Consider the following 24,629-nt stretch of genomic DNA (forward strand, 5'->3'; position numbering starts at 1 on the left):
CTACATATGAGCTCACTAATATTCCTAAGGAATATGCAGTGGAGGTGCAGAATCGATTTAAGGGACTGGACTTAGTAGATAGGGTCCCGGAAGAACTATGGACAGAAGTTCTCAACATTGTTCAGGAGGCGGCAACAAAATACATCCCAAAGAAAGAGAAAACCAAGAAGGCAAAATGGCTGTCTGCTGAGACACTAGAAGTAGCCCAAGAAAGAAGGAAAGCAAAAGGCAACAGTGATAGGGGGAAATATGACCAATTAAATGCAAAATTCCAGAGGTTAGCCAGAAGAGATAAGGAATTATTTTTAAACAAGCAATGCACAGAAGTGGAAGAAGACAATAGAATAGGAAGGACAAGAGACCTCTTCCAGAAAATTAGAAACATTGGAGGTAAATTCCAGGTCAAAATGGGTAGGATCAAAAACAAAAATGGCAAGGACCTAACAGAAGAGGAAGAGATCAAGAAAAGGTGGCAAGAATATATGGAAGACCTGTATAGGAAGGATAACAATATCGAGGATAGCTTTGACGGTGTGGTCAGTGAGCTAGAGCCAGACATCCTGAAGAGTGAGGTTGAATGGGCCTTGAGAAGCATTGCTAATAACAAGGCAACAGGAGACGACGGCATCCCAGCTGAACTGTTCAAAATCTTGCAAGATGATGCTGTCAAGGTGATGCATGCTATATGCCAGCAAATTTGGAAAACACAAGAATGGCCATCAGATTGGAAAAAATCAACTTACATCCCCATACCAAAAAAGGGAAACACTAAAGAATGCTCAGACTATCGAAAAGTGGCACTCATTTCACATGCCAGTAAGGTAATACTCAAGATCCTGCACGGTAGACTTCAGCAATTCATGGAGTGAGAATTGCCAGATGTACAAGCTGGGTTTAGAAAAGGCAGCGGAACTAGGGACCAAATTGCCAATATCCACTGGAAAATGGAAAAAGCCAGGGAGTTTCAGAAAAACATCTATTTCTGTTTTATTGACTATTCTAAAGCCTTTGACTGTGTGGACCATAACAAATTGTGGCAAGTTCTTAGTGGTATGGGGATACCAAGTCATCTTATCTGCCTCCTGAGGAATCTGTATAACGACCAAGTAGCAACAGTAAGAACAGACCACAGAACAACGGACTGGTTTAAGATTGGGAAAGGAGTACAGCAGGGCTGTATACTCTCACCCTACCTATTCAACTTGTACGCAGAACACATCATGCGACAAGCTGGGCTTGAGGAATCCAAGGCTGGAGTTAAAATCGCTGGAAGAAACATTAACAATCTCAGATATGCAGATGATACCACTTTGATGGCTGAAAGCAAAGAGGAACTGAGGAGCCTTATGATGAAGGTGAAAGAAGAAAGTGCAAAAGCTGGCTTGCAGCTAAACCTCAAAAAAACCAAGATTATGGCAACCAGCTTGATTGATAACTGGCAAATAGAGGGAGAAAATGTAGAAGCAGTGAAAGACTTTGTATTTCTAGGTGCGAAGATTACTGCAGATGCTAACTGCAGTCAGGAAATCAGAAGACGCTTAATCCTTGGGAGAAGAGCAATGACCAATCTCGATACAATAGTTAAGAGCAGAGACATCACACTGACAACAAAGGTCCGCATTGTTAAAGCAATGGTGTTCCCCGTAGTAACATATGGCTGCGAGAGCTGGACCATAAGGAAGGCTGAGCAAAGGAAGATCGATGCTTTTGAACTGTGGTGTTGGAGGAAAATTCTGAGAGTGCCTTGGACTGCAAGAAGATCAAACCAGTCCATCCTCCAGGAAATAAAGCCAGACTGTTCACTTGAGGGAATGATATTAAAGGCAAAACTGAAATACTTTGGCCACATAATGAGAAGACAGGACACCCTGGAGAAGATGCTGATGCTAGGGAGAATGGAGGGCAAAAGGAAGAGGGGCCGACCAAGGGCAAGGTGGATGGATGATATTCTAGAGGTGACGGATTCGTCCCTGGGGGAGCTGGGGGTGTTGATGACCGACAGGAAGCTCTGGTGTGGGCTGGTCCATGAAGTCACAAAGAGTCGGAAGCGGCTAAACGAATAAACAACAACAACAACTATAACACCACTATAGCCAAGGATGGCTTAAGCCTGCCTCACTCATGGGTTGGCGATGAGCTGAAGGCCGTCCCATGGGGACATAGCAGGAAAATGCTGTTGCCAGAGCATGTTAGTGCTATGAGTAGGTGGGGAGTGGGGAGAGACCCACAGATTTTTAGCTGTCATCTTGGTGAACGTGCGGACAGTTAAGGTCAATGGAATATTAATCATATTCCAAGGATTAAGTGTCTATTAGTTTGGAAATGAAACAGGCATTCAAAAACAAAATACTTATTTGCTTGCCAATGTTCTGACAGCACCCATCAGCAAAGGGGATGCCTTACATTTCCTTGCAAAGTAAAAGAAAATGACATTTTAAAAAACCCACTCCAAAACTGTCTATCAGAAACTATGAAATAATCCTGTCAGTTGAAACCAAACCCAGAAAAGATAATGGTGAGCAGAGAGCCGATCTCTTCTAACTCCTGAACCACCCGCTTTCTAACTATGAGCTACTGAAGGGTTATTTTATGTTGTGTTTGTGTTTGTTTTTGCTGGCAGCCCGCTAGTGATATATAACACAGCAGGAGAAAGCCTAAAGGTGGGAAAGAAAAAGATCCTCAGAACATTCCCATTCTTGAATCATGCCTGCCCAACCTGGATGGAACAGCAGAAGCACTTTTCCTAGTCTATTTTAAGAGATGAAAGAGCAGAAGCACTTTTCCTAGTCTATTTTAAGAGATGAAAGAGCAGAAGCACTTTTCCAAGTCTATTTGGTTTTGGCTGTCAGGAGGTAGATTCTGCAATTACTGCAATGCCTTATCCGACAAGAAGCCGTTTTTTGGAAGGAAGAAGGGAACACTCCAGATTGTAATTGCTGATGTCTAACCCCGTTCGTTACATTCTTCCTTCACATGAAAAATGCCCACTTGTGCTTTGTCATTAAGCTGTTTTCCAGAATATGCTACTCTGTATTGCAGGGAAAATAGAAACTTCTGAACTCTTCTCCATGAACCAAGCTTTAAAACAGCAATTATGGTGACTGAAGTTAATTTAGTACAGCATGCAGAAGGTGATGCTCCCTTTCCCCACTTTGTGACTCCTTCCCCTAAAATCACCCCTCAGGCTGTAATGAACTGTGCCAGCAATGCCCGCATAGAAGAGAGAGTGATTATGAGTGGGTGAATCCACTCAGGCAGTTCAGTGGTTGGATGAGCCAGAAATTACCTACCAGCAGCAATAAGAGAGACTATGTGAATGGAGTGCATGAATGGAGCATGTATGCCTTTGTGTCAGGAAAAAAACATTAGACATGCAATTCCAGACATGCAATCCCTAATACTCTGTGCTTCCCGGAAGCCAACTTGCTGACTGAAACTGATTCTCCAGACCAAATCCAGATTCCCGAATGTCAAAGATGGAAGATGCATTAGCTCTCTTACCAGGTTTGGCAGTGCAATCATCATGAATGTGTTCCTAGGCCAAATGTGAAGATAGTTGGGCTCCATTGCAAACTGAAGGAACAAAAAAACAATGGAAAGATATCTGTCAGTGCCAGTGCAACTGTTAACTGGGAACAAGGGAAACAAGTTACCATGAATTTTCACTACCTACATCTCCATCTTTCGGAGGAATTTTCAGTTCCAGGTATCCGTGTGGAATATACTTTTGGCTGTAATTGAACCGTGTTTGTCTCATAAACGGCTTCCTGACTGTGGAAAAGGCTCCATCACAGCCCACAATTAAGTCACAGGTGACCTCTTTAGTCATTTGGTCTGATCTTTAACAAAACACAAAGAGTACCATTGGTATGTATGTTCAGCTATTTATAAGGTGTAAATAAATATTGGAGCATATTGAGTGATGACTGAGCTTGACCTCTGTTTGCTTAGATCTCTCTTTGTAGCACCAAGTTTAAAGAACTTACTTATTTCTTTTCCTACTGAACTCTCTTCAAACAGATTTGGGGGAAAGGAAGTAAGTGAAGCTATTTCTGAAATAGGAATTTTGACAGCCAATAGTAATCCTAAAACAATTCAAAATCACTGGCTTCTAAAATGTATATTTTAATGTAACAATTGACACTCCACATGCCATTAGATTTTATTAACAATAAGATTGGTTTTTCAGTCCTATAATTCAATATTACTCAAAATATTTCTTGCATGAGCAGACGGTCTTTTCAAATGTCCATTCAAAGATGCTTCCATACATTTGATTTCAAATCTTTATTAGGAGAAGAAGAGGAGGAGGAGACTGACTCAATGCATAAAACTGGTGCTTTACATTAGGGTTTATTGGAAACCCTAATTTCCAGGAAACCTTGTTACCTTGTGAAAATAAGAATCATTGCTCAATAACAAATACAGTCATGGGAAAAAGTAAGTACACCCTCTTTGAATTCTATGGTTTTACATGACATAATAAAAATCATCTGGACCTTAGCAGGGCTTACAATTAGGTAAAAACAACCTCAGATGAACAACAACACACGACATATTACACTGTGTCATTATTTATTTTACAAAAATAAGTTACAATGGAGAAGCCATGCGTGGAAAAGTAAATACACCCTTACTGCTTCCATAGGTATTAAGAGGCTAAGTAGCAGCCAGGTGCTGCTAATCTAATGCCCTTGATTAATTGATCATCAGCAAGTGTGACCACCTCTATAAAAGCTGAAGTTTTAGGGGTGTGCTGGTCTTGAGCATTCAGGTGTTGTTATGTCATGATCACCATTGCGATGCTTGTGACATCACAACGGCTCGCATGACAATGAAGGGAAATGGGTACCGGGAGGATTAAGGGAAAAGGCAACTAGCTAACAAAAGAGAGCAACAGGTGCTGGCAACAAAGTATCAACTCTAACCGGAAGAGAGAGATACAATGTTGCAAAGAAGGTAATTGACAAGACCAGACCACGAGGCGCGCCCGAGCTGTCAAAGAGATCACAAACCTGATCGCCTGGCAATGAACCATCACCGGCCGGGGAAACAATCAAGAAAACGCCCGGAGCACAGGAGGAGCTCCACGACCCCTCACCTACCGGCAACGGAACCGACGGGGCTCGGGGCGCACCCGAAGTAAGAAGGGGTGGAGCGCTGACCGGCGCGGGCTATTTAAATCCCGTTCCGGCGCGCTCCACTCACTCTCAGCTTTTCTTAAAGGGCACGCATACTGTTACTCAAATAAAACCAGAACCTAAGCCTACACTAGTGTCTGTGTTTTTACTGGGTAGCAGGCAGAGCCTGACATAAAGCTGAGAGTCACCAAACCAAAGTCGCCAAGCTCCACCGGACGAAAATTTTCCGCGGGAGAGATCAACTGGCGAAAACGGAACCGGGGACAGCCACTTCGCACCAGAGGCGTGAAGGACGGCCCGCAAGAGGCAGAGGCAACCTGACAGCTGCTGGAGGCGGTGCACCCGGAATGGGACATGGACACCCTCCCTGCCCACACCGCACCCCAGTTCCAGACCTGGAGCTCCAACCCAGACAGGAGAGCCCCGACGGAAGACGAAGTCGGGGACCAGCAACTCCTCACATGGGCCGGTGGAGCAGGACCCTGGACGGGAACACCCTACTCCACCTGGAGGCTCCGCTACCCCCAAACGCCCGAGCAGGAAGGCGCAAGACTACAGACTAGACAGCATCTGGCAGCACCAACGTCGGACAACCAGGGCACGCCAGACAGGGTCACGGCCCTGGAAGCCAGGGTACGATACCTTGAACACCTGCTCCTGTCCCCGACATCGGCAGACCGGAGCACGCCAGACAAGGACACGGCCCTGGAAGCCAAGGTACGAGACCTGGAACATATGCTCCAGTCCCTGGCAACGATCGTAGGTGAGCGCTCCAAGACTGAGGCGGCACAGGAGGCAAGAGGGGATCGAGGCACCATACCCACCCCGCCAACAACCCCGAGCGGAAGAGGCCAAGCACGAGACTCTGTCGCAGGGCTTCGTGGCCCCAGGCCAGTGGGAGCCATCCCTCACCACCCACAGGTAGGGGTCCCGCAAATTGGGAGGTTCGCCAAAGACTTCCCCGTACAATTTGACGGGAACCCTACGAAACTGTCCTTCTTTCTAACAAATGTGAGTGACTACATGGCCCAATACGGCCATTGCTTCAGCACAGAAGCCGCAAAAATCTCAGCAGTGGCCACCAAGCTCCAGGATAGGGCCACGGACTGGTACGTACAGATGTCCGAGTCCGGAGCCCCAGCCTTGGCCAATTTCCACGACTTCTTAGCCGAGCTGAAGCATTACTTTGAGGACCCCCTGGCGAAGGAAAGGGCCAAGTGCACACTTCAAGCGCTGCGCCAGGGAAGAAAAATGGTGGCCGACTACACCCTTGAGTTCAAGGTCCTCACAGGCAAAATCACGGAATGGTCTGAGGCCACCCTGATTGACATGTTCAAGCATGGCCTCAACCGGCAGGTGCTACAATGGGCACTCTACAGGGACGACCCAGCCTCCCTTCACAGGTGGATTTGCCTAGCCGGAAAAGCGGAGCACGCTCAGCGCACGTTCCTGCTCGCAACCACAGAGGACAAAATTCCTCCCAGCACCAGAGGACCAGTCCCACAGTCGGACCCAACCTGGCACGCGGACCAACAACGGAGGCTTGCCCGTGGGCAGTGTACCAGGTGTGGGAAGACGGGCCACCGAGCGGCGGACTGTTACAAAAACAGGACAATGGATCGCCCGCCCAGACCCACACCGAAGACACCGCACAAGCCATCCAACCCCCCCAGATGCCTGACAGGAGCGTTAGCAACCCCAGACGAGGACGCGGACGCCTACCTCGCAGGGGATGTGATCAACACCCAAGAACAGCCAGCGGAAAACGCTCCCCACCTGCTCTAAGCAGCACCGCTGGGCAGGTGGTGAAGAAGGGGCGCAACAACCCCAGGGTGAGTGATGATTGCTCCATCCTGGCAGGGACAATTAAACTCTCTTATGGCCCTAGAGCCATTACAGTCGAAGCTCTGGTGGATTCTGAGTGCTCCAGAAATCTGATCTACCTGGATATTGTCGCCGCCCTAAAACTGCCCTGTTCCCCCCTCCCTAAACTGCTGGCGTTCCAACAACTAGACGGGTCTACAGCGGCGGGGGGGGGGGGGAACCGGCCACCCAGAGGACCGGAATGGTCACCCTGACAATGGGCACCCACAAGGAATCCACAGACTTTGTGGAAACCCAGATAGGGAAACCCATAGTAGTGCTGGGGATCCCCTGGCTAGCATGCAACAACCCACGCATAGACTGGAGGACACGCTCCATCAAGTTCAAAGACGGGGTCTACCAGGCACCGACACTGGACAAACCATCTGCTCCGATGGTGGGGAGGGCAGAAGTCGTCGACCATACCCACAACCCACCCCCCCCCAAAGGACGGCCGGAGCAATATGCAGACTTTGCAGAAGTCTTCGGAGAAGAGGAGGCAGACCAATTACCCCCCCACTGCAAGACGGACTGCACAATTGAACTGCTCCCAGATGTCCCATTACCCAAGCCCAAGATCTACCCCATGACCCAGAGAGAATTAGCGGCGCTGTGGGAATTCTTGGATAAAAACCTCTCCAGGGGCTTCATAGAACCAGCGAACTTGCCGGTTGGAGCACCCGTCCTATTTCGGGAAAAGAAGGACGGCACCCTGAGACTATGCACCGATTACTGTGGACTAAATTCCACTTCCCTATCCAACAAATACCCCCTACCCCTCGTAAAGGACATGCTAGCACACCTGTCAAAGGGAAGGGTGTTTTCCAAACTCAACCTCCGCGAGGCGTATTACAGAATCCGCATCAGGGAGGGGGACGAGTGGAAAACGGCATTCAACTGCCCCTTGGGCTCCTTCCAATACAAGGTACTGCCATTCGGTCTTGCGGGGGCCCCGGGGGTCTTCATGCAACTCATCAATGAGGAACTGCATGAACACCTATTCAAGGGCATACTGGTTTACCTGGATGATGTCCTCATCTACACGAGGACGCAGAGGGAACACGAGAGGTTAGTGAGGCAAGTCCTCACTAAGCTCCGGAAAGCCAAACTCTACGCTAAGCTGTCCAAGTGCGAATTCCACAAGTCGCGCTTGGACTACCTAGGGTACAGAATCTCTGACAGTCGTAGAAATGGACCCCGTGAAGGTTCAGGCAGTCTTGAGCTGGGAACGCCCACGCACCAGGAGCCAGCTTCAAATCTTCCTCGGATTCGCGAATTTCTATAGATCCTTCGCGAGGGGGTTCGCGGAAATCGCCCCACCCTTAACCAATTTGCTCAAGACCACAGGCGTCGGGGAGACGCGCAAGGTAAAAAACCCGGGGGCCGTACTTAATTGGACTCCTGCCTGTCAAACCACGTTTGACAGGCTAAAAGCGCTGTTCACAGCGGAGCCAATTCTAGCTCACCCAGACCCCGAACGGCCTTTTGTGGTGCAGGTGGACGCCTCTGACTTCTCAATAGGCGCCATCCTGCTGCAAAAGGATTCCGCTGGAATCCTGAAGCCATGCGCCTATCTCTCGAGGAAATTCTCGGAGACAGAGAGGCGCTGGCACGTGTGGGAAAAGGAAGCATTTGCGGTTAAAGCAGCGCTGGAGGCTTGGCATCACCTTTTGGAAGGGACAACTTGCCCGTTTGAGGTCTGGACAGACCACCGCAACCTCGAGGCGCTCCGTACACCCCGGTGCCTCAGTCCCAAGCAAATACACTGGGCTCAGTTCTTCAGCCGGTTCAACTTCCAGCTGAAGTTCATACCAGGCAAAAAGAACTTCCTGGCAGACGCACTCTCCCGCCTGCCTCAGGATGCGGAGCCTATCTCCGACATCGTAGGGACGGTGCTTTCCGATTCCCAGCTGGGTATGGCGGCGGTCACCCGGGGTCGCGCTTGGGGACAGCCTGCCCCCCCCTCACAAACAACTACGATGTAACCCGCCCCTAGATGCAGGCAACCTCAAATGCCAGGTGGGCTACGGGCAAATTTTACAACGGCATTAAAATCTGACCCCTGGCTCCTCGCCAACCCCAACAAGGTCACTAGGGACCAGGACCTCGCATGGGCGGAAGGAAGGTTATATGTACCCAACTCACAACGGCAGGCGATCCTCAACAGATCGCATGACAGCAAACAGGCTGGTCACTTCGGGTTCTTGAAAAGTGTGCGCTATGGCCAAGCAACCGGCTGGCAAACCCCAGGGGCTGCTGCAACCCGTGGCTGAACCCTCCCACCCTTGGGATGAAATTTCAATGGACTTCATAGTCGACTTACCACCCAGCCAAAAGAAAACGGTCATTTGGGTGGTAAAAGACTACTTTTCAAAACAAGTGCATTTCATCCCCTGCGCCTCGATCCCGTCAGCCCAACAGCTGGCGAAACTGTTCCTAGTCCATGTGTACTGCCTACATGGCTGCCCCTCCCGCTTGGTGACCAATAGGGGCACACAATTTACCTCGAGGTTTTGGCGGGCTTTTTTGAAACTGATAGGTACCCAGCAAGCCCTGTCAACCTCCTGGCATCCCCAGACGGATGGATCCACAGAGATCCTTAATGCCACACTGGAGCAATTCCTCTGCTCCTACATAAACTATCACCAAGACGACTGGGTGGACCTCCTCCCGTTTGCAGAGGTCGCATACAACAACGCGATACACCAAAGCACGGGAAAAAACCCCTCTGGGGTAGTGTCGGGTCGGGAGTTCGTCCCCATCCCTGAACTACCTCAGCCTCCGTCCCCAACAGTGGCCGCCTGTGATTGGGGTGAGAAACTCGCAGATTCCTGGCCGGTCATCAAGGACACGCTTAAAGAGGCACAACGGCGTACAAATTACAAGCGGACAAACACCGGCGCCAGCAACCAACATTTCAGGTGGGGGACATGGTCTATCTATCCACCAGATTCATAAAATCGCCGCAACCATCGAAGAAGCTGGCCCCCAAGTTTATTGGACCATTCCAGGTGACACAAATCGTGAACCCAGTCACGGTGCACTTGGACCTGCCCCATAATTTAAAGAGACTGCACCCGGTATTTCACTGCAGCTTACTCAAGCCGGCAAGTGATCCCTCCCGGTGGCACCCACACACGCCCCCCCTCCACCGGTCGCTGCCCATGACGCCCAGGCCCCCGACCTGATCCGCACCTTCCATACCGCCTACCCCTCCAAACCCGCGGCCTAACCTTCTCAAAGGGGGGCAGTATGTCATGATCACCATTGCGATGCTTGTGACATTGCAATGGCTCGCATGACAATGCAGGGAAATGGGTACCGGGAGGATTAAGGGAAAAGGCAACTAGCTAACAAAAGAGAGCAACAGGTGCTGGCAACAAAGTATCAACTCTAGCCAGAGGCACAGAAGAGAGAGATACAATGTTGCAAAGAAGGTAATTGACAAGACCAGACCACGAGGCGCGCCCGAGCTGTCAAAGAGATCACAAACCTGATCGCCCGGCAATGAACCATCACCGGCCGGGGAAACGATCAAGAAAACGCCCGGAGCACAGGAGGGGCTCCACGACCCCTCACCTACCGGCAACGGAACCAACGGGGCTCGGGGCGCACCCAAAGTAAGAAGGGGTGGAGCGCTGACCGGCGCGGGCTATTTAAATCCCGTTCCGGCGTGCTCCACTCACTCTCAGCTTTCTTAAAGGGTACGCATACTGTTACTCAAATAAAACCAGAACCTAAGCCTACACTAGCGTCTGCGTTTTTACTGGGTAGCAGGCAGAGCCTGACATGTTAACACAATGCCAAAAAGTAAAGACATCAGCAATGATCTTAGAGAAGCAATTGTTGCTGCCCATCAATCTGGGAAGTGTTATAAGGCCATTTCCAACAATTTAAAGTCCATCATTCTACAGTGAGGACACTTATTCACAAGTGGAAAACATTCAAGACAGTTGCCAATCTTCCCAGGAGTGGACGTCCCAGCAAATTCACCCCAAGGTCAGACTGTGCAATGCTCAGAGAAATTGCAAAAAATCTAGGAGTTACATCTCAGACTGTGCAGGCCTCAGTTAGCATGTTAAATGTTAAAGTTCATGGCAATACAATTAGAAAAAGACTGTACAAGTATGGTTTGTTTGGAAGGGTTGCCAGGAGAAAGCCTCTTCTCTCTAAAAAGAACATGGCAGCATGGCTTAGGTTTGCAAAGTTGCATCTGAACAAATCACAAGACTTCTGGAACAATGTCCTTTGGACAGACGAGACCAAAGTGGAGATGTATGGCCATAATGCACAGCACCATTGGCAAAAACCAAACACAGCATATCAGCACAAACATCCCATACCAACTGTCAAGCACGGTGGTGGAGGGGTGATGATTTCGGCTTGTTTTGCAGCCACAGGACCTGGGCACCTTGCACTCATTGAGTCGACCATGAACTCCTCTGTATACCAAAGTATTCTAGAGTCAACTGTGAGGCCATCTCTCTGACAGCTAAAGCTTGGCTGAAATTGGATCATGCAACAGGACAATGTTCCCAAGCACACCAGCAAATCTACAACGGAATGGCTGAAAAAGAAAATAATCAAGGTGTTGCAATGGCCCAAAGTCAGCCCGATTGAAATGTTGTGGCAGGACCCTAAGAGAGTTGTGCATAAACAAATGCCGGCAAACCTCAATGAACTGAAGCAATGTTGTAAAGAAGAGTGGACCAAAATTCCTCCACAACGATGTGAAGACTGATAAAGTCATACAGAAAACAATTACTTGTTGCTAAAGGTGGTTCTACAAGCTATTGAATCATAGGGTGTACTTACTTTTTCACACACAGCATCTCCATTTTGGCTTTATTTTTGTAAAAATAAATAATGACATGGTGTAATAAGTCATGTGTTGTTGTTCATCTGAGGTTGTCTTTACCTAATTTTAAGACCTGCTCAGGACCAGATGATTTTTATTATGTCCTGATACATAAAACCATAGAACATAAAGAGGGTGTACTTACTTTTTCCCACGACTGTATATCCAAGAGGTGATATGGTCAGCAGTTTATGAGATGCAGTCACCTTGTTGATGATTAAACATTTCATTCTGTTTGGTTAAATTGTTAATCTTTGCTAGTTTTGGGGGGGGGGGACCTAATGGTTTTTTAATTCACACAAATACAGGCCCCCACGAGGACCTGGACAGAGTCAGTGTGGCCTATTGTTTGGGCACTGATTAATGATTAACGTGTGCTGGAGAAGCCAGAGCTATTAGATTACCCAGAAAAGGTCAGTAGCCCTGACTCTACATTGCAGCGAAGCAGTTTGTGCTCAAAGTATAACTTAACATTGGGATATTTCTCAGCAGCTGTAAAAAAAGGAAAAAGAAAACAGCATGAAATGCAAATATTTAGACAAAACAAGGAACTACTTATTTTCCTAGGGGAAGAGATCTGAACAACTGTTTGTAAGAAAATATTTCTGTAGGAAATACATTTGCAGAATAGAACACATTTTCTAACCCCATCACTTTGCCTCATCCACTCCATTCACTAAGATCTCCCTGTTGTTAGATGCTGGTAATTTGGCCTGACATACATGTGCTAACATAAGATTTGGCTTTCAGCACCTGCCTTAGCTTTCTCAATAATTCTGAATGTTTATTTTGTGCCATAGAGACCAATCATATGGTGAAAAACAGGTCACTCTCGGGTCTTTGTCTGCAATGTGGTGGTTGCTCACTGCAAGCAGCCAGAACTCCACCAGCTCTGAGCATCTTTCTTCAATGCCTGGTGAAAATGCTGCTCTCCTGTTCTTGAATGGGGGATGGGGGCAATAAACTCTGCCAGCCCAACATCTGCTATTCCCATTATTGCTTTTCTACTGTCTCTGTTTTGGCTTGCTATCAGAGGTTCACGTTCTAAATTCCTGCATGCCAGGCATCTAAAGCAAAACGACTGAACAAACTCTTGGCTTGCAGTTACTCAGATGTTCAGCTTGCCTGAGCTTGTGGAGGCGTGGTGTTTTGAAAGACTGTTCAACCTACACTTAGAACCTGGCAGCTGGTTGGCAGGCTGCAGAGAGCTGCTGGTTTTTGAGAGAGTTGGTCTCTTCAGTGGACTGTGATGAGCTGCTGGGTTTGGCCTCCCTCTCTCTTTCTACACCATGCAGAGGCTGCTTGTGGTCTTTGCTCATGCAAAAGGAGAAGAAGACCGCATTGATTTTAAAGATATGGTGGAAGTGGTTTGAAGACATATTTGCTGAACTGCTAACATACTCATTTTAAGAGGGGGATGTAAATTTAAAGCCACTCATTTTAAACAGTAAATAGCAGTTCATCCTTCTTATATCTTGAGTCTATCAGAGTAATGATACTGCCTCAAACACAATATTACTTTAAATGTGATAAATTGAGAAAGGACCGAAAGAGATTAAGCCATCCTTACCAGTTAATAACTCCTTATTCAAATTTGCTCTATCTATAGAGAGAATATACTGTTAAAAAACAAACAAAAACAAAATAAGGCACAGAATATTTTATATGTTTAACTTTATTTGAATATACCCTTGTACAATACAATCTTTTCATGACCAGAGACCATGGTAATTAAAAGCCCATCCCAAGAATTACCATCTTGATGTACTAGGAGGACCCAATACTTTCAATCACCCTGAGAGCAACACTGGTGGGAATATGAGCTCCAGGGTCGACCTTGCTGGTAGGATGGAAAGGGTAAGATAGAAAAGCTAAGGGTAACACACAACAGGGACCACAGCAAGTGGGGCTATGCAGACATGAGGGAAGCCGACAACTAGAAGAAGCATCTCCAACCCCAAACATAGAAGAAGGCAATTGCAAAGCCCTTCTGAATTGTTACCGAGAGAACCCTATAGGCATGGCTGAAACTTTAGGCACATTTGGATGCCAGATGGTGAGACACCATCACCTCCAGGTCAGAAGGCACTGTTTTAGATACTGGGGATGAATAGTGAATATTCACAGGTAAATTTGGAAGTGATGAAGTCACCAGACCAAATTTGCAAGGACATCTGGTCACTGGTGGTACAACTGCTGAAACAAGACTACATACAATTGGAACAAAGAATGTGAGAAGCACATAGTACTATTAATCGGTAAATAGAATAAAAAAAAAAGACAGTTGAAAGGTCCCCTGTGCAAGCACCGAGTCATGTCTGATGTTGGAGAAATGGAGGTACCTAGAATTAGAGGCTAAAGCAGTGCTTGGATACAATCCAAAAAATTATAGAATGATCTCAGTTCGAATTCAGGGCAAGCCATCTAACATCACAGTGATCCAAATATATGCCCCAACCACAGATGCTGAAGAAGCTGAAGTAGAGCAGTTCTATGAGGATCTGCAGCACCTACTGGACAACACGCCTAAAAGAGACATTATTTTCATTACAGGAGACTGGAATGCTAAGGTGGGCAGTCAAATGACACCTGGAATTACAGGTAAGCATGGCCTGGGAGAACAAAACGAAGCAGGACATAGGCTGATAGAATTTTGCCAAGACAACTCACTCTGCATAACAAACACTCTCTTCCAACAACCTAAGAGATGGCTTTATACATGGACTTCACCAGATGGACAACACCGAAATCAGATTGACTACATCCTTTGCAGCCAAAGGTGGCGGACATCTATACAGTTGGTAAAAACAAGACCTGGAGCTGACTGTAGTTCAGATCACGAACTTCTTATTGCACAATTTAGGATCAGACTAAAGAGATTAGGGAAGACCCACAGATCAGCTACATATGAGCTCACTAATATTCCTAAGGAATATGCAGTGGAGGTGAAGAATAGATTTAAGGGACTGGACTTAGTAGATAGGGTCCCGGAAGAACTATGGACAGAAGTTCACAACATTGTTCAGGAGGTGGCAACAAAATACATCCCAAAGAAAGAGAAAACCAAGAAGGCAAAATGGCTGTCTGCTGAGACACTAGAAGTAGCCCAAGAAAGAAGGAAAGCAACAGACAACAGTGATAGGGGGAGATATGCCCAATTAAATGCAAAATTCCCGAGGTTAGCCAGAAGAGATAAGGAATTATTTTTAAACAAGCAATGCACGGAAGTGGAAGAAGACAATAGAATAGGAAGGACAAGAGACCTCTTCCAGAAAATTAGAAACATTGGAGGTAAATTCCAGGCAAAAATGGGTATGATCAAAAACAAAGATGGCAAGGACCTAACAGAAGAAGAAGAGATCAAGAAAAGGTGGCAAGAATATATGGAAGACCTGTATAGGAAGGATAACAATATTGAGGATAGCTTTGACGGTGTGGTCAGTGAGCTAGAGCCAGACATCCTGAAGAGTGAGGTTGAATGGGCCTTGAGAAGCATTGCTAATAACAAGGCAGCAGGAGACGACGGCATCCCAGCTGAACTGTTCAAAATCTTGCAAGATGATGCTGTCAAGGTGATGCATGCTATATGCCAGCAAATTTGGAAAACACAAGAATGGCCATCAGATTGGAAAAAATCAACTTATATCCCCATACCAAAAAAGGGAAACACTAAAGAATGCTCAAACTATCGAACAGTGGCACTCATTTCACATGCCAGTAAGGTAATACTCAAGATCCTGCACGGTAGACTTCAGCAATTCATGGAGCGAGAATTGCCAGATGTACAAGCTGGGTTTAGAAAAGGCAGAGGAACTAGGGACCAAATTGCCAATATCCTATGGATAATGGAAAAAGCCAGGGAGTTTCAGAAAAACATCTATTTCTGTTTTATTGACTACTCTAAAGCCTTTGACTGTGTGGACCATAACAAATTGTGGCAAGTTCTTAGTGGTATGGGGATACCAAGTCATCTTGTCTGCCTCCTGAGGAATCTGTATAACGACCAAGTAGCAATAGTAAGAACAGACCACGGAACAACGGATTGGTTTAAGATTGGGAAAGGAGTACGGCAGGGCTGTATACCCTCACCCTACCTATTCAACTTGTACGCAGAACACATCATGCAACAGGCTGGGCTTGAGGAATCCAAGGCTGGAGTTAAAATCGCTGGAAGAAACATTAACAATCTCAGATATGCAGATGATGCCACTTTGATGGCTGAAAGCGAAGAGGAACTAAGGAGCCTTATGATGAAGGTGAAAGAAGAAAGTGCGAAAGCTGGCTTGCAGCTAAACCTCAAAAAAACCAAGATTATGGCAACCAGGTTGATTGATAACTGGTAAATAGAGGGAGAAGACGTAGAGGCAGTGAAAGACTTCTAGGTGCAAAGATTACTGCAGATGCTGACTGCAGACAGGAAATCAGAAGACATTTAATCCTTGGGAGAAGAGCAATGACAAATCTCAATAAAATAGTTAAGAGCAGAGACATCACACTGACAACAAAGGTCTGCATAGTTAAAGCGATGGTGTTCCCCGTAGTAACATATGGCTGCGAGAGCTGGACCATAAGGAAGGCTGAGCGAAGGAAGATCGATGCTTTTGAACTGTGGTGTTGGAGGAAAATTCTGAGAGTGCCTTGGGCTGCAAGAAGATCAAACCAGTCCATCCTCCAGGAAGTAAAGCCAGACTGTTCACTTGAGGGAATGATAGTAAAGGCCAAACTGAAATACTTTGGCCACATAATGAGAAGACAGGACACCCTGGAGAAGATGCTGATGCTAGGGAGAGCGGAAAGCAAAAAGAAGAGGGGCCGACCAACGGCAAGGTGGATGGATGATATCCTAGAGGTGACGGACTCGTCCCTGGGGGAGCTGGGGGTGTTGACGACCGACAGGAAGCTCTGGCGTGGGCTGGTCCATGAAGTCACGAAGAGTCGGAAGCGACCAAACAAATCAACAACAAAGAATTAGAGGAATATTTGGAATGGGCACCTGCAATAATGCAGGGGATAGGTTAAACAAAGGTTGGCAAAGAAAATGTTTTGCTTATTCCCAACACTTCCTTCAAGCAGTATAAACACAGACTCTACACATGGGTATCACTAGATGCAGAACTACATCACAGGACACAGAAAATGGAGAAGTGCATGCCAGCCAGCCAGGATATTTCCAGATACAGCATGTCAAACAGACAATGAATTTCCAGCATCAAATATATGGATTAAATTGAAGAGCATAAAAGTGCCAACAAGGTTTGATATATGGATATTTGGTCAGAAAGGAATGAAAGGAATGAAAGGAATAAAATTGGTATGCTTAATTTATGTGAGACAGAATCTGAAGAGGTGGGGGACGAGATAAAAGACATTCTGAAGACAAAAATGGAAAAGATTATTCCCAAAATTTCAAAAAAGGAAATATCCAAGTGGCTTTCAAAATAACCTTTCGTGATAGACAAACAGAGATAACGGATTATAACTTTGGGCAACAAGAAGGACACACAGATTTCAGTGACAAGTAAGAAACAGCAAGGTCGGATATCTCAATCAAGAATGCCAACAAGTAGAAGAAAGTAGAAAAACTTTATTAGGAAAAGATATGATTTTAAGATCAGATACATCATAAGAAAATTTTCCACTAAGATAGGAATACTCTGATAATCTGACAGAGGCAGATGAAGAAAATACTGAAACCCTTTACAAATGGGATTACAAAATTATAGAAATGTTGGTGCAGAAGGAATATATTTAGGAACTGACTCCTCTAGAAAGTGAGGTACAAAACAAAGTACATCAGTCATCAAATAGGAAAGTATCAGGTACTGAATTATATAAAGCTATAGAAGAAAAGGAAGTTAAAGTGCTAATAGCTCTCTGTCGAGAAGTATGGCAGAGACTGAAAAAGATAGGAATCAAAATAGCCATCCAAAACACCAACCAGTTAAGATAGGCAGCCAATATCACTCTGTTAGCTGAAAGTAGAGAAGACTTAGAAGAGCCCCTTTTGAAGGCTACCAAATCAAGGCTGCAATATTTTAGAGATGCCCTCTTCCCTACAATCGTTGTTGAATTTCTTAGCAGAGCTTACCTGAAATTAATCTATAGTACCAGCTGCTTGTATGAATTGCATTGAATATGAGCCTAATCTACCTCTACAACGTTTTGATTTTCATTTCTAATCTAGTGACATTTATTCATCAATGTCTGCATAGTCACCCCATGATTTAAAAAAAAACAACACTTTATTTGAATGTATATGCCACAAGCTAGTTCCCCAAATTTCATTCCATTCTTCCAAGATGCTATCACATTTTAGAAGAAGAAGAAAGAGAGAGAACATGCATACATAAGAACAGAGATGATGGTTATAGGCTAGATCACTAGGAGCAAACAGCAAGTCCACAAGTACATCTTTCTATTCTCTCCTAGGCAAAATAATACAGCAAAAGGGAAATCAACTGCGCACTGTGTCCTCCTGCTGATTCCAGTTTTCACTGAGAGCAATGCTAAAGATGGGTGCGATGTTGGAAGATGCCATTTGTGTCCTCCTCATACCTCCAGAAAATATGCACTCTTAGTTGCACCTCTGTTCATAGCCTTTTCATTAGTTGTGTCATAAGAATTATACACACAAATAAACCACAAAGCTAAGGGAGTATTTAAAATGATACCTGGCTTTTTGTTCCATAAAAAATTGAGTATCTTTTGCCTGAGACTGTGTGAATTCTCCTTCCCCTCATGGGGATGCCTTTAGACACAATCTGAAATTCAAAAACAGAATTTAAAAAAAATTAAAAACGTCTTAAAGCCGCAAAACAACTGGTTGGAATTTCAAAAGGCTTAATGTATGGGAGGGAGGTTTAGGAGGGTTGTCTGGATTTTTGAAGACCAGTTAGGATAGCTCTAATTTAAAGATAATAATAAATATCCTATTCTTGAACTATCCCATGGATTAAAAAAAAGAACCAATAAAAAATAAGGCAGATGTACAGCTGCAGTCCAAACCAATCATGGATATAGCAGGATGTCCATGTCAGCAGATACCAATGGGCCAAAAAAACACAAGGCAAAGGAAGTAAAAAAGAGCTGTCTCTGAATATTGTTTGGTTTGGAAGCAAGTTGCTTTTAGTTTTACTGCAGTTGATTACTTTTTAGAATCTTGAAATGTTATGCTACGGCAGCCCTTTTGTGAAAAGCAAGCCTTGCTCCATGACAGAGGCTGTGTCATACTCTCAAGCCCAAATATGCCCACCTGCCTAAGAAGGTTTGGAACCCTCCATCTGTACTGACTTGCAACATATCTTCCTATCTTTGTTATTTATAATCCATCTGTCAGAAGATTAACCATTCGAGACTGCCTTCAAAATGAGCTCTGGCCTTGTGCACGCTCTAGCCCTGTTAATTCCCTATTGAGTTTTATGTACATTTGCAGTTTTCTTCTGCCTAGTAATTAAAACATCCAAAAGGGAGATGGAATAATTCCCTCTTAAGTCCATCTGTTCTCACAGGAAAAAAAAGTAATACTTTCTTCGGGCATTTTATTTCTTCCTTCTAATTATTCCATGTTTTTCAGCTGTCACAGCCCAAGGAGCATCAGCAGATCAGGTTGTAAAGGATGCTTAGAGTTCTCTGCTTCCCTGGATGTGGGTGTTGCCAAACGCCCTCTCTGCCAGCACAGACGCCTCCTCAAGCAAAACACCACAGGGGAATTCCACGTTTGTCAAGTCACCCTGCAGCATTTCGGAAAGCATTGCTTATGAGGAAAGGTGTGCAGGGGACTTCACCAAGGTCACATTCCTGGGGTACTGTGCGTAGGTCTGGCCATGGACTCCGCCAAGGTTCAAATAATCCAAGACTGGCAGCCCCCAAGGAACAAAAAAAGATGTGTAGTGGTTCTGGGGTTCATAAACATCTACTGCCCACCCTGCCTTCTCACACATCACTGCTCCCATCTCTGGGCTACTCTGAAACTAAGAGCCATTCCTATGGAGTCCTGAAGTGCGTTGGGATTTCCATTGCCTGAGGGAGATGTTTGTGTCCTTCTGCACCATCCTCACCTTGTGAAGCTCTTCATACTTGGAGCCAATGCCTCCAGTCTGACCTTTATATAGCAATCCTCCTGCATTCCACAACACCAGATCTACCAGCCTTGCCCTGCACCTTTCACTCAAGGAAGTTGATCCTGGTTGAAGCCAACTACATTATCTGAGAGAAAGAGCTGCTTGCTACCAAGGATGCCTTCAAGATTTGCTATGTAACCAGCTGTCCATGGTTAAAGGTCATCAGGCTAAAGATGTCTTGTTCAAACCTACTGGCCTCTTTTGACCTCTATCAGTGCCCTCAGGCCCCTGGAAGACCCTTCCATGGACTTTATTACCAACCTACCACTCTCAAGGGTTCACCACCATACTGATGGTGGATCATTTTACTAAAATTGGCCCTTCATCCCTTGCAAGCATCCCAACCACCAAGGGGATTGCCAATCTGTTTCTCCATGTTTTCCAGATGCATGACTTGCCTGCCTGTATTGTCTGGTATTATACGGTCCATTTCTTTGGCAGGTTCTGGAACACTTTGTTTGGTTTCCTGAAAGTGGATCTCTACCTGTCCACTATATATCACTATCTGAAGTGCAGACCATCCATAACATAGTCCACTAACAATTACTGGTGGCCAAGGGGTGGTATAAACATTTTGTGGACCTCCACCAAGCAAGACCACCCCTGAAAAGTCAATACTGGGTCTGGCTAGTGACAAAGCACCTGCCCCTGCAAGGTTGAACAGGAGCTAACAGTGTGATTTATTGGTCCCTGTAGAGAGTAAGGAAGATAACTTTGATGGAGATATACAAGCTCTGTTGCCAAGGCAACAAGGGGTAAAAAAAATTTTAAGTCCACAATGTCCTAATAATGTTTGGAAGTGTCTCAGACAGAAACTTCCTAATGTACCAAAGTATAAGGAGGAAGTAAAGCAAAATCAGACTTGCAAGATTCTATTATTATAGGCAATCTCAATGAAAGTAGTTTTAGACTACCTGCAGAGTTGATTTCCTGGTCTGGAAATCCTACTTAGTTTCGCTGACAGTCCTTTCCGCCCTCTTATTGGCTCCACCCTCTCTTTCACCAATCTCCCCTGGTTTGGGTATATATCTGATTTATGAACTCCAGCATATCTGATTTATGAACTCCAGCACCACCTCTACCAGTGTTTGTGGACAACCATGAAGAATATGAGGTCCACCAAATCCTCAACATCCACAACACCACAGAGGTCCCCAGTATTTAATTGACTGGAGAGTTCAAAGTTCAAAGTAACTTTATTGATTAGTCAAATGACCATATCAGAAAGTTGGGCATCAAGATATATGTAAAATATAAAATATGATACCATAAAACAGCTGAAATACAGTAAAATTAGATAAAGTATACTATGGTAAGATAAAATACGATAAAATACAGTAGGGTAAAATAGAGATAAAAATGGAAGATAAAAATGCAAGATATAATAAAATGAGTAATAAAATACAAAAACAGTATATGTTTAGATGAATTCATCACCTTTACATGCCACCCCAATGTGTTCTATAAATTGCATTCTCAGCTGGACAGCCCTAACTATAAACTTGACAGTTCTGTTGACCACATATGCATTTGTGCCCTGGAGGAAGTAACAATCTTTTGTTACGGTCCCAGTATGTGGTTCTGTCAATTAATGTCTGAAGGTACTGAGCCCTTGCTGGGGCATCTAGTTGGCAGTTAAATAGGGCATGCGCAATGTCTTCTACTTCGGGTGCTCCGCAAACACATGTTCTCTCGAGGTAAGGCACTTGGTGGAATCGTCCGTATTTGACCATAGAATCTAGTTGCAACTTGACAACTCGACTTCAGATAACCTCAAGGACACCTCACCAGTTCAGCCCGAGAGAAGACGGCCCAGGCAAACACTCTGCACTGCCTACAGCAAGATAGTGCACAGACGATCTTCTGGAGGGAAATCTGATTAACTCCTTCAGTGCCTTGCCAGACTTGGAACAAGCTGACATTATAAAAAGACTGGATGATCTGAGAGAGACTCTAGTGGCAACACATAAAACAGCCAAACCACTTATTGACTGGAGAGGATATGGCCTGAAGAAATGGTTTGGGAAGGATGCTACAGATGTTCATGCCCCTCATGTGATCATCCAGTTCCACCCAGCAATTGTGGGAGCAAGTCAGACAAAATGGGGAGGAGGCCCAAGGAGCAGGCTTAGAGATGTCAGTGACACTGGAGAGCCCTCTGCTTCCCAGGATGAAGTCTGGTCCCACAGCAAAGAGGCCTCCCCAACCAATGTGATTGCCAGGCAGTCTGGTAAACCGTCCTGGCCATGGCACTGGGTCCCTGCATCTCCACAGAAGCAGGTGACTCATTAGAAAGCAGCAATCAGATCTAGTAGGCTGTCTGCCTCCTCATCAGCACTGGCTGGGCAAAAAGGGCTGTTCAGGGATTGAGGCAATGCTGGCACTACGTCTCCATTGCTGGAACCAGTTTTACATCCAGTTTTATGCTCTATGCTCTGTGTCTCTGATTTACACTGTTGACCTTGGCTCTGACTCCAGCTCACATCTTGGCATTCCAAGGCTCTGTGGCAGACCAGCCAACCTTGCTCATGTCTCTCCTTCAGCTTTCAGCAAATGTGGTGTGCAAATGCCCATCCCACACTCTCCTTTTCAGTAATTCCACTCCTGTTTCCTTGAACTTGCCTGCACATATCCTGCACACCCCCTGCACACACCATGCACACACACCCTCACCATGCCCTGCTCTGGGTGCTAACCTCTGATCCAAACACCCTCCCAGTGCGTGCTTGACTCCATCTTCTCAGAAAGCCTTATATGTAACACTTACACTGGGTCTGTACTCTGCCTGTCAAGGGGTCTGGCAATGTCCCCATTTCCAGACCATGAAATCAACATGCTTTCAGCATGAGATATATGGGGGCATCACAATAAACGATTGGGTTTTTAAAAAATTATTATATATTATTTGTAAACATTTATGTTATGCTGCTCAGAATCCTTCAGGATTGGGTGCCCTAGAAATGTTATTAATGAATAAAAAAAATAAGTAAATATTTGGAGAGCCAGTTTGGTCCAGTGGTTAAGGCAATGGGCTAGAAATCAGGAGCCTAAGAGTCCTAGTCCCGCCTTTGGCATGAAAGCCGGCTGGGTGACCTTGGGCCAGTCCCTCTCTCAGCCCAGCTCACCTCACAGGGTTGCGGGGAAAATAGGAGGAAGAAGGAGTATTAGGTATGTTCACTGCCTTGAATTATTTGTAAAAATAATAAAGGCAGGGTAGAAAACAAATAAATAAATAGTAATCCCATAATCCTATGATCCACCTGCCATAGACAAGGTTAGATCTTTCTCTTTAAGGCACAGTCACCTGATCTTCCATTCCAACTGCCTTGAGAGCTTGCCGTCCCCTGTGAGACAAGGCCAAATTAATGCTCCTGCCACGAGTTACACTCGAAGTACGGATATCTGAAATGAAATGAAGCAGCCATTTATCATAGGCCTTATAATTGCTAGTATAATTGGTATGAAAAGTGTTTGTAATTCCTTATTACTCGCTGTCAGAACATTGTGCAAACGTTCCAGGAACTAGACAACTTTTTCCCTTAAGGATAGCAGAAGAATATGAATGACTCATGGATGGGCATCCTTTTTTTTTTTTTTTTGGTGCCTTCAAGTCTGTATGTCCAAATAATGAAAGCAACCTCACAGCAAATTTCAGCATGTTGGCTTTGCAAGATATGGGGGTGGGGGTGGGGAGGGGATTTCATTGCAGTGTTGCTTACTTCATTCTCACTTCCTTGCCCTCCCTTTTTGGATGCTGCTGGACAATAGACTGTTTTTCAAGCGCTGAGATTCAGTTCCCCCCTCTCCCGTTGATTCCATAAGATTTGCTAACCTCCTTCTTGTGCCTGACACCAGCCAGAGGAAAACATCTGCTTACAAAGCTGCAGAAGGTTCTGCTTGTAAGTCCCTTCCTCTGGGCCTTCCCTAGCACCCCTTTTTATCATCACCTGAGCTGAATATTTTTTTAAAACAGTACTGAATCACCAGCAATGTAAGGAATGAGGCTGGCATTTTTACCCAGCTTGATCAAAATGGTCAGCAAGTATAAACATAGCCACACCCACCAGGTTGTGGCTATAAGTTTCAGCCAATAGGTGGTTTTAATGAGCCAGAATCTTACCTCCAGGGAGCAAAGTCCTCTAACCTGAGGGTGGGATTGAGCACACAGGAAACCCTGAAAACTGATCTCAGAAATATTGTTTGGGTTTTTTCAAAAGGGGAAAAAGTTACAGACCCAACCTATTCAACCTGATGGGCTTGTCTAATCACATTTCCTTGGAAGGCTGGGAGAACTGAGGGATGGAATGCAAAGAAAAATCTGACCATGACCGTTGGGTTTCCCATCTAGGCTCTTGTTGACCCTGATTCTAGCAAGACAACTCCTGGCTATTTATATGATTTTATCTTCTCAACTGTAAGGTTATTAACATGCCATGAATGTTTACTCCAGCTTTGGACACCATTTTCTTGGTCTTGGAGTCACCAACATTGGGTTTCTTTACAGATTAATATTTGTCATTCTTCTTTCTCAATCCCAAATATTCACAGGCAACATGATTAAACATATAGACTTTTCTTGTTTTTAAAAGCACACTCAGGGATAAAAGATTCTACAAATCTTTATTGATTGTGCAATTTGGATTGATA

General features: G+C 45.3%; 1 protein-coding gene across 1 annotated transcript in view; it reads right to left on the reverse strand.

Annotated features, from left to right (window-relative positions):
• KMO (kynurenine 3-monooxygenase) overlaps positions 1-24,629 on the reverse strand; it is a 36,226-nt gene that overhangs the window by 9,553 nt on the left and 2,044 nt on the right. The window contains exons 3-8 of the mRNA XM_063317791.1: positions 23,287-23,384; positions 18,534-18,623; positions 13,433-13,481; positions 12,267-12,354; positions 3,674-3,839; positions 3,502-3,573 (exon numbers count right to left, since the gene is read on the reverse strand). Of these exons, the coding sequence (XP_063173861.1) occupies positions 3,502-3,573; positions 3,674-3,839; positions 12,267-12,354; positions 13,433-13,481; positions 18,534-18,623; positions 23,287-23,384 (563 nt within the window). The remainder of the gene's footprint in view (positions 1-3,501; positions 3,574-3,673; positions 3,840-12,266; positions 12,355-13,432; positions 13,482-18,533; positions 18,624-23,286; positions 23,385-24,629) is intronic.

The sequence above is a fragment of the Candoia aspera genome, chromosome 1 (assembly GCF_035149785.1).
Source record: "Candoia aspera isolate rCanAsp1 chromosome 1, rCanAsp1.hap2, whole genome shotgun sequence".
Lineage (NCBI taxonomy): Eukaryota > Metazoa > Chordata > Lepidosauria > Squamata > Boidae > Candoia > Candoia aspera.